The sequence below is a fragment of the Mesitornis unicolor genome, unplaced genomic scaffold, assembly GCF_000695765.1.
Source record: "Mesitornis unicolor isolate BGI_N332 unplaced genomic scaffold, ASM69576v1 scaffold18178, whole genome shotgun sequence".
Lineage (NCBI taxonomy): Eukaryota > Metazoa > Chordata > Aves > Mesitornithiformes > Mesitornithidae > Mesitornis > Mesitornis unicolor.
This window is the reverse complement of record NW_010201331.1, coordinates 1-10,532: the sequence shown is the minus strand read 5'-3', so window position 1 is coordinate 10,532 and position 10,532 is coordinate 1. Positions and strand designations below refer to the sequence as shown.

Here is a 10,532-nt window from a genome sequence, read left to right as displayed (position 1 = left end):
GCTCCAGGCCCCTTCTAGCTCTGCAATAAAGACCTAAACTGTGCACAGAAAATGTTTTGAAATGAGATGAAACAGTCAGTTGCTTTTTTAGTACTATTTGCAGTTAGTGAGTTCACAAAAAGATTAAAACAGAACTAGAAATAGCCTCGAAGATTGAATTGTGCCTCTGCTTTCCCATAAACTCTGAGCCTTATTCGTTATTGTCCCACATCCCCTGCAGATCTTGGGAAATGTTTCCGAGTTCCAGCGGGTCGTCAACGTGCTGCAGGATGGGGTGGATTTTGATATCGATGTCAACGCGTCTGTCTTTGAAACTAACATTCGAGGTGAGGTGGGTTCTTCTGTAGTGTTGATGCTGGATTTTAACTGTACACAGAGGTAATGCGAGGTAATGGTCAGAGTGAATTTGGGATGCAAGTGTAACACCTAAACACACAGAAATATCCCAAACAAATGTCACTTCCTTTTTGTCTTTGCACATCACCTTTCTGCTTCCTGCCTCGACACAGAGTGAAGTAGACGTGGTAGTTTCAGTGGTCTGGTGCCAGGATTTAGCCTTTGGAATAAACATCTTTTCCACTGAAACAGCACAAATCGTATATTATCTTTTTTTAGATACTGTTTTGGAATAGAGATTTATTAATTTCTTGCTCTAGCATCGTAAAGTGTAACTTGTCTCTTTTTTGAAAATCACAAAGGCCTTTGAAGTCCTGTACTGCCTAACTGCTTCAGTACTGTGTCCAACTAAAAGACCCTGGCAAGGAACAGATCTATTAGTTATGCTTATTTTGTTTCTCCTGTCAAATACTGCTGAGCCAATTTTCACAGCTGTGTAATTTCTCTGTGTTTCTGCCTGTTACGTGGCAGTAGACAAGCCCATGAAAAGAGCTAATAACTCCCTGCCTCTGTCAGTCTGAAATTCTGGACGCTGGCCTAGACCTTTTTCTCCAAGGAATTTAAGGAGGTACACTGTGTTAATTTACACAGACATAGCATTAAGTTGCCGGGAAGAAATGAAACAATTCTTGTCCTAGAGGTTTGTGTTCCTTGTACTGTTAGCTCTCTGATTCTCTGCAGATATAGCAAGGCAAGCAGGATCTGATGTTCTAAAATAATGGAGTATCTGCTACTTGTTGCAAACAGGCAGGAAGAAATAAACCAGCAACTTTTTTGTGTGGCATGCTGAATTAGACTGTTAAAGACAAGCCGTCTCACTTCTCCATAAACACTGCCTCTGCATCATGATAAATACAAATAAGTAGAACTAGCTTTGGATTTCATTCTTCCTCCACATTCCCTAATGAGATTCTTGCTGTGCACCTTCCAGTGGTGGGTGGTCTCCTTTCAGCTCACTTGCTGTCGAAGAAGGCTGGTGTTGAAGTAGAAGCAGGATGGCCGTGCTCTGGACCTCTCCTCAGGATGGCAGAGGAAGCAGCTCGCAAACTCCTCCCAGGTGAGAGCAGATCTGGTTTGTGTCACTGTATTGTAGTTCCACAGAATCACACAGAATTGCTCGGTTGGAAAAGACCTCCGAGATCATCACGTCCAACCGTTCCTGTCTACCCCCTAAACCATATCCCTAAGTACCTCATCTACCCGCTCTTTAAACACATCCAGGGATGGTGACTCCACCACCTCCCTGGGCAGCCTGTGCCAGCTTCTGACGACCCTCTCAGTAAAGAACTTCCTCCTTAGCTCTGACCTGAACCTCCCTTGACACAGCTTGGTGCCGTTTCCCCTTGTTCTATCCCCCATCACCTGGGAGAAGAGCCCAGCACCCACCTCTCCACAACCTCCCTTGAGGCAGTTGTAGGTGGTGCTGAGGTCTCCCCTCAGCCTTCTCTTCTCCAGGCTAAACAAGCCCAGTTCCCTCAGCCGCTCCTCACAAGGCTTGTTCTCCAGAGCCCTCCCCATCCTTGTGGCTCTTCTCTGAACACGCTCCACAATCTCAACATCCTTCTTATAGTGAGGGGCTCAGAACTGAACACAGCACTCGAGGTGCAGCCTCACCAGTGCCAAGTACAGGGGGATGATCACCTCCTGAGGTGTCTGGTGTGTTTGGTGAAGGTGGCACCGCTTTATGCACAAACTTATAAAACTCCTGCATTCCGTGAGCTTAAAACAAGTTTAGCTTGTGGGGTAAAGGTTGTGAAGTGCTGTGAAGTGATTGTGAAGTGATACCAGTTGTATATATGCATGCCAAGTGTTGTATACACTTCACACATCAGTTTGTCTATGGTTTGTTGAAGAGAATTACATTTAATACAAATAATAAAGCTTGTGAAGACAAGAAGATGCAGCCTTATCTACCCCTTTGTTGGCTGCTGCTGGGATGCGTGCCCTGACACCACGGCACTGTTTCCTCCTGTGGTGTGCACCCTGCGATGCTATTGAGTAATCACAAGCTCATTGTTTGCTCTTTGCTGTCTGCTGTGTGTATTTCTATTTTGACTGCCCTGCTTGTGCTGTAAAAAAAGGATGCAGTCTGCTGCTCTGGACGAGATGGAAGGGAGCTGCACTTCCTCACCAGCACTGTGTGTAGCTTGGAGTGCCCTCTCTGCCCCTCTCAGGCTCACACTTTGCTTCTCATTTTGTTCTTGGCAGTTACTGCAGTTGCTCTTGTCTTGTTTCGTGCGTGCGTGCTGTGGAGTGTGAGGCACGTCTGCTTGGCAGTCTGTCACACGGAACAGCGAACGTTATGTCAACCAAAAATACTGTGTTTCAGCTTTTCAGACCCCAACTGGGATGCCATATGGAACGGTGAACTTGCTGCACGGAGTAAACCCTGGGGAGACCCCGGTTACCTGTACTGCTGGCATTGGTACCTTTATAGTGGAATTTGCCACTTTGAGCCACCTTACTGGTGACCCGGTGTTCGAGGACGTTGCCAGGAAGGCTTTGAAGGCGCTGTGGAAGAATCGCTCAGATATCGGGCTGGTGAGTGAGGAATGGACTTTGAATTTGCTGGCCTGTTTTTTGTATCGTCTCGTGGATGCAATTGTGAGTGTAAAAAAGCATAAACAGAGAGGCAAGAGAAGTGGATAAATAACCAGAAATAACCCCAGTGCTGCTTACTGGGCTGAAGCCACGTGTTTGGTGTTGTTCCTGGACACCTGCAGCACCCACATGTCTATTTTAGTGGTGCAGCCCAACATTATGCCATTGTTCTGTTTCGTGACAGATGTGGCTGGGAGACAAATGCCTTCTGCTGGGCATTGCAGTTTTTATAACAGCAGCTGTGACAGATTAAATAAAAGGTCTGTCTAATGCCTTGTTTGCTTAAGGAAGAGAAAAAGAGCATGGCAAATGCAGCAAGCAATTGCCAGCCTCTACAGATTTGGTGTTTTAGGAATATCCAGAGCTGGAAGTGTTATCTCTGCGTTCACTATCTCTTGATCAGTCTTTCTTCAGTTAATTTCTGTAGCTGCTTTTTGAACCCATGTGAAGTGGAACAGATTTATTTGTATGCTCTTTGAAGAAATGTTTCCTTTCGTTTGCTTTGGCTTCTGTTTATTTTTGGTCAATAGCCCTAATTCTTGTTGAAGAAAGGAACTGAATAGCTGTGGGGTTTTCATCTTTACTAAGCAAGTCACAATTGGTATTTTATGGTCCAACAGCTGGGTCTGCTTCGAGGCTGAAGAGTCCCAGGTTTGAAGGATCTATTTAAATATTAGCATGGCAGCTCTCATGCCTTTGAAGTCCTTGGCCCCCTTGGCTCTGTGTTTGTACCTTCATCCTTCTCTACTCTTTTATAAAATGGGAATTAGGACCAGACACATCATGTTGAAATTGTGTATTTTATGGTAGCATAATGGTATATATTGGTTTTTGGCCAGTGCAGCGTTTATATTGGAAGCATAAAATTCCAAAGTTATATTTTCTCCAGTTTGTAGTTCTCTGGTAGTGATAAATGTGTAATGGAGACAATGTTTGCTGACGTAGACATTGTGAATCTGTGGAATGGGCGGTCTGAAAAAAGGTCAAGAGTTTCTTGTGTGGTGGTGGTGTGGGGATTTTTTTAATTACTGTTTAGTAGATGAGCTTTATTTCCACTTTAACTCCCTCTTTCCTCCTCCTTCACTTCTTCCAGGTTGGTAACCACATTGATGTCATAACTGCCAAGTGGGTGGCCCAAGATGCTGGCATTGGGGCAGGAGTGGACTCCTACTTCGAGTACCTTGTGAAAGGAGCCATTCTGCTGCAGGACAGGGAGCTGATGTCCATGTTTCTAGGTGAGCAGTTTTTCTCTGTAAAGGGTCCCAGAAACACCTTGACTGCACATGTGAAAGCTTTGCACGTGGAACAGTGGAAGAAGCTGAAAAATCTCAGAGGTTACTTTCAAGAGCCTTTCACAGAATCACAGAATCTCTCGGTTGGAAAAGCCCTCTGAGATCATCGTGTCCAACCGTTCCCGTCTACCCCCTAAACCATATCCCTAAGTACCTCGTCTACCCGCTCTTTAAACACATCCAGGGATGGTGACTCCACCACCTCCCTGGGCAGCCTGTTCCAGCTTCTGACGACCCTCTCAGTAAAGAATTTCCTCCTTATCTCTAACCTGAACCTCCCTTGGCACAGCTTGATGCCATTCCCCTTGTTCTATCCCCCATCACCTGGGAGAAGAGCCCAGCACCCACCTCTCTACACCCTCCCTTGAGGCAGTTGTAGGTGGTGATGAGGTCTCCCCTCAGCCTTCTCTTCTCCAGGCTAAACAAGCCCAGTTCCCTCAGCTGCTCCTCCTTTGTTGCAATAGTTTTGAAGAATCTGTGATAACAAAACCTAACCAAAGTGAGCATCCTGAGAAGTCATTCATTTGCCATGGCTCAAGTGAAAAGAGGCCTTCTCTCATTCTTAAAACCAGATTTTGTTGTTGTTGTTGTTGTTGGATTACCTACTCATTTATGTTTCTTTATAGAATATAACAAAGCTATCAAAAATTACACCAAGTTTGATGACTGGTACCTCTGGGTTCAGATGTACAAAGGAACAGTGTCCATGCCTGTTTTTCAGTCCCTGGAGGCCTATTGGCCAGGCCTACAGGTAAGAGCTGTCATACCAGTAGCATATTGTGGTTTTGTTCCTCTGTCTTGGGTGGGTCTTTAATATTAAAGTTACAAATGTAACCATCATCTGTGTTAGTTTAAAAGTTTCTTTTGATCTCTGGTTAAATATGCAGTAGTCTGAGCCTGTAGAAAGGCAGATGTTGACTTCATCTATAAAAAAGTCTCCCATTAAGCAAGATTGGAGGGCAGTTTTGTTGTAACAGACTCCACTGAGAGTGGTTTCATAGCCCATAAGGAAAAAGAAAATCACACTTCTTTTTCCCACCACCTCATAAATGCTTTATGTGTGTGAATGCTTTCCCACTGTGACGTTTGCATTCTTATCAGTTCTTACCTTTGGTCTGGGAATTTGTTAAGCCCACTGAAATAGCCTGGATGCTGTGACTGACTAAAAGAAATGTTGGCTGAAGAAACCCAAGCGTCTGTTGACTAAAAATCAAAGAGACTTCGTAGTATTTCAGGTGTGTGGAATGTGATCCCACAGAAAAGTAGCACCTGTCTCCTCTTCTGTCCTACCAGTTTTCAAGTCATCATGCCTGATGTTGTGAAAAACAGGGAAATAAATCCGGTCTTGTGAGGGCAGCATCGAATACATGGCAGAAGCAAGTCGGGAAACAAATAGTAGCTGTTTATTTACAGCAACATTTGCAGGTTCTTTTGGATTGCCAGTGATAAATTGATACGCTACAGGTACACTAAAGGTTGTATAACTATTATAAACCAACAACAATGCACTATGAAACACAAACACTAACAACAACAGCAGCAACTTGCCCACAGTAAGCCTGGCTGCCTGGCAAATAAACAAGCCCGTTGGAACAGAAATACAGTGGAGCAAAACCGAGAATACACTCAGGGAATTCTAGAAATGAACCTGAGGAGAAATATCAAGTACACTCAGGAAGTATACACCTGAGGAGGAAATATATCACTCAGCGTTAGCTGAGGTAAATAATCTTACCCACAAGGTGACCTGAGTGGTGGGGATGGAGAGGGAGCGAATTCGTCAATCCATCCAGTCATTGGTATGGTTCTGAGTTCATCCTGTCTCCCTTTTTGGGCCAAAATTGGGGTGATATTTATACTCAAATTCCTGCATTACATCACCGGGCATACCTGCGAGTGGGGATGACCATAGACAACCTTATCACTTATGTTAATGTCACAAAGTCCGTTAATTCACACCCCCATGGGTAGAGGGAATGGCTCCTTTGTTTGAGTGGGAAAGAAATGGGGGACTGGGACCACAAGGCCTCTGCCTCGTCTCCCACTCCTCCAGGCATCCAGATAACACCAGATATGGATCTAGTGATGGTTGCTACCTCCAGTGCTTGCCACCTCACCCAGTGCTGAGTTTCATGCTTCCAGGCGTGCAGCTACATGGTGTACATGACTCGGACTTTGTGACTAACTTTTTCTCTCTCTCTCCACCTAAATATCAGTTACACCATACAGGCCGGCTGAACGACCCCGTTTTTGTCACCATCTCTTGCTTTGGCTATAGCGTGTTATTGAATCAATCCCTGTGCTGTTTCTTCTTCATCCAGATGTTGCTTTGCTCATTGTTTCCACTCAGAGCCTCATCGGGGATGTCGATAACGCCATGCGCACCTTCCTCAACTACTACACGGTCTGGAAGCAGTTTGGTGGGCTGCCCGAGTTCTACAACATCCCCCAGGGCTACACGGTGGACAAGAGAGAAGGATACCCGCTCAGGCCTGGTAAGCAGAGATGAAATCAAAAGGAGCATGGAGCTTTTGCTCTGGTGTTAAGATCAAATGTCAGCAACACCTGCCCTCCTAAAGTTCCTCCCCAGTTTTGCTTTGACTCAGTTCCTGTGTGTGTTTCACCAGTGATTTCCATAGTCAAAGCCACACATTTTGCTTTCTGCCGTTCACAAAGGCAGCGCTACCTCTTAAAGGAAGCAAACCACACTGTTGCTGTATGTAGGGGCTTGTTAATGAATTGGGTTCACGTCGTAGCATTTGAAATGTTTTTAAGCGTTAGACTGTCTGATTTGGGATGTTTTAAAGTCATGTGAAACATTAATGTGACTGCTTGTGTCCTTTAAATTTAGGAAGTGAAAGCAAGTATGAATAGACCCCTCTAGTTCTGCTGAGTTCCTGAAAAAATCTTACTCTAGTTGCACTGGTAAAGCTCAGCATAAGAGGATTCTTTGTTGTCTGTGGTGCTGCAATGAAATGATCCTTTTTCTGTGTGTTTTTTTTAATAACTGACAAAAAAAATAAATTCACACCTGATTATTAGATCAGTAAAGCTTTGTAAATGAGATTAATTAATTTCCTTATGGTCTGAGTGCTCAGGTGACATCCACATTGGACACTTCTACCCAATCTAGTCACCAGCATTAAATTTAAAGTGTATTACAGCATCCCAAAAGACCTGTTTCTGTAGTTAGTAAGCACAGCACAGTGTGTGCATTGCCTATACAGAGTATTTCCATGGTGGCTGTTCTCATGGTGGTTTAGATACCCCTGTTTCAGAGGCTTACAGTAGTGCTTAGAAACTGTATTTTATGGGATCAGTTTCTTCTAGAAACATCTTTCTTCATTTGACAACTGAGTTGTAATCCTTTTCTCTCTTGCTCCCCTCCCACTCTCTGAATGTGGGAGGGCAGCATCATTCACTCGTACCTGAGCTGATGCAGTCTTTGTAGCACATCCTTAGTGTCTGAGCTTTGAGCCAGAGGAAATACAAGGCAAGCCTTGACTGTTTTCCTGGTCACCTTGAAGTAGTACTGTTAAATTAGGTCAAGGGATCTCTTTTCTTCCCTGTGTGCATGGTTTTGTAATCTTTATGCTTGCAAATGCATGGTGGGGTTTTTTTATGCAGAGCTGATTGAGAGTGCAATGTACCTGTACCGCGCCACCAGAGACCCCACGCTCTTGGAACTGGGGAGAGATGCGGTGGAGTCAATAGAGAAGATCAGCAAGGTGGACTGCGGATTTGCAACTGTGAGTGCTGAATCAACTGCTAAGGCAGCTAAATGGCTGCAAGAAATCAGCTTTTAGGAAGTTTTGTCATGAATGATGTTTTGCCATTGAGTCAAGTGATCACTTCAGTTGATACTGTGCCCTTGTGGCCGAGAAGGCCAATGGCATCCTGGGGTGTATCAGGAGGGGGGTGGTTGTAGGGCAGAGAGGTTCTCCTCCCCCTCTACTCTGCCCTGGTGAGACCACATCTGGAATATTGTGTCCAGTTCTGGGCCCCTCAGTTCAAGGACAGGAACTGCTGGAGAGAGTCCAGCATAGGGCTACAAAGATGATGGAGGGAGTGGAGCATCTCCCTTCTGAGGAGCGGCTGAGGGAGCTGGGGCTCTTTAGTTTGCAGAAGAGGAGACTGAGGGGAGACCTCATTCATGGTTATAAATATTGAAAGGGTGAGTGTCACGAGGATGGAGCCAGGCTCTTCTCGGTGACAAACAATGATAGGACAAGGGGTAACGGACACAAACTGGAACACAGGAGGTTCCACTTCAATTGGAGAAGAAACTTCTTCTCAGTGAGGGTGACAGAGCCCTGGCCCAGGCTGCCCAGAGAGGTTGTGGAGTCTCCTTCTCTGCAGACATTCAAAACCCGCCTGGACGCCTTCCTGTGTAACCTCATCTGGGTGTTCCTGCTCCGGCAGGGGGATTGGACTGGATGAGCTTTTGAGGTCCCTTCCAATCCCTAACGGTCTGGGATTCTGTGAAACATGACTTCTTTTTCAAATAAACCCCTCGTATTTCTCTGTTAAGCCAATCTGGTAACTGCTCGTCATGTTTCCAGTACTAACTTCCCTCACAGCTTGAACAGTGGGACAAATTCTATCATTGGGTGTTGCACCAAGGCCCAAAACATGGGAAAGCATCAGAAGCTTCTACTGCCTGCTGTGTCTTGGTAGCTACTAGATGTTAATTCACATTAACTGACAGGAGTTGCAAGCTGGTTTTACTTTCCCCCCCTAAGTTTGTAACTGACTGAATTTGCTGTAACTACAACCCACTGTATTTCTTCTGTTGTAGATCAAAGACTTGAGAGATCACAGACTGGATAACCGCATGGAATCCTTCTTTCTGGCTGAAACAGTGAAATACTTGTACCTGCTGTTTGACCCAGACAACTTCATACACAATGACGGGTCAGCCTTTGATGTGGTGATTACACCGTACGGGGAATGCGTCTTGGATGCTGGAGGATACGTCTTCAACACTGAAGCTCATCCTATAGACCCCGCTGCGCTGCATTGCTGTAGGAAGTGGAAGGAAGAGCAGTGGGAGGTGGAAGACTTGATGCGGGAATTTTACTCACTGAAGAAAAACAAAAAAATCCCTTTAAAAAGAGCTTCCAACCACGGTGAAGAGAAAGTTTCGAAAGACCCTGAAGATGCCTCTTCAGAGAAGGGTGAAGAGAAAAGAAACTCCAAGAAGAGCTCACACTCCCTCCTGAGTTGCCCCAGTCAATCTTTTAACTCTAAACTTGCAGTACTGGGACAGGTCTTCCTAGATAACACCTGATTCTATTTCCATTGTCAGTTTAAGTTACTGATTCAGACTCTGGGAATATATTTTTATAGTTTCATAATGGAAAAAAGTCGTACCTCACAATGTGAATTGTATCATAAAGTGAAACAGCTTCCCATTAAATCCTGCTACTGTCAATTCATAGAACGGGATTCAGATATCAGCTGTTAATGCTGTGAAGTTGCTGATCTCTTTATTCGCTTGAGAGAGCAATGATCAGTGAAGAAAACCTTTCTGTTCGTGAGGTGAAGGCTCAGATTTGTAGATCTAGCATCTCTGTTGAGCATGAAGGATGGCATCGGGAGGAGAGCACTTGCAACATTAAGTTTTATTTTATTGCAACAACTTGCAGTAAAAATTGCTCAGTTCCTATGTATGTAAAATCAGCGTGAGTCAGTATTAACTGCCTGAAACCAATTCAGTGAGCATCCAGGTAACGTCGCCTGCAAACTGAGGTGGAGCACGGACTAGCGAAGGTTTTATTTACTCTGCACTGGAGCTTGCTTGCTTCTTACAGACTCTAACACGCTTTTCCTATTAAATGTCCCCAATTTCTTCCTCTTTTAAACTTCCTTTTGGGGCCTCACTTGCATCAGCCACCGCAGGCAGTGAAGCAGGGCGCGGGGTGGCCCAGCTGAGCTTTACTATAAGGGTAGGATGGAAGGGGACTTGGTTCAGAGTGAAATGCAGCTTTCCCTTGCTGCAGACATCCATAAAAGCAATAGTAAAGCACATGTAGGTGTTTTAACGGCAATAAAACCCTTCCTCCCGGCATGCTCCGCGGCCTATGGCGGCTCTGCGCATGCGCGCCGCTCCCTGCCGGACTACATTTCCCAGCGGCCCCCGCGGCCGACGGCGGCACGGTGCACGCGGAGCCCAAGCGGGGGCGCTGCGGAGCGTCCCTCGCGCCGCTCCGTACAAAGCGGCGGGGGGAGGGGGCGCTTCCT

At 45.5% G+C, this 10,532-nt stretch overlaps 1 protein-coding gene across 1 annotated transcript; it reads left to right on the top strand.

The window, feature by feature from the left end:
* Positions 1-220: 220 nt before the first annotated feature.
* On the top strand, positions 221-9,610 carry EDEM2 (ER degradation enhancer, mannosidase alpha-like 2; the record flags this gene model as incomplete). The annotated part of the gene is made up of 8 exons (XM_010190043.1): positions 221-326; positions 1,328-1,453; positions 2,726-2,937; positions 4,091-4,232; positions 4,916-5,040; positions 6,640-6,784; positions 7,917-8,038; positions 9,088-9,610. Coding segments are annotated over 8 exons (1,470 nt in total), but the record flags the coding sequence as incomplete, so codon positions are not given.
* Between the last annotated feature and the right edge of the window lie 922 nt (positions 9,611-10,532).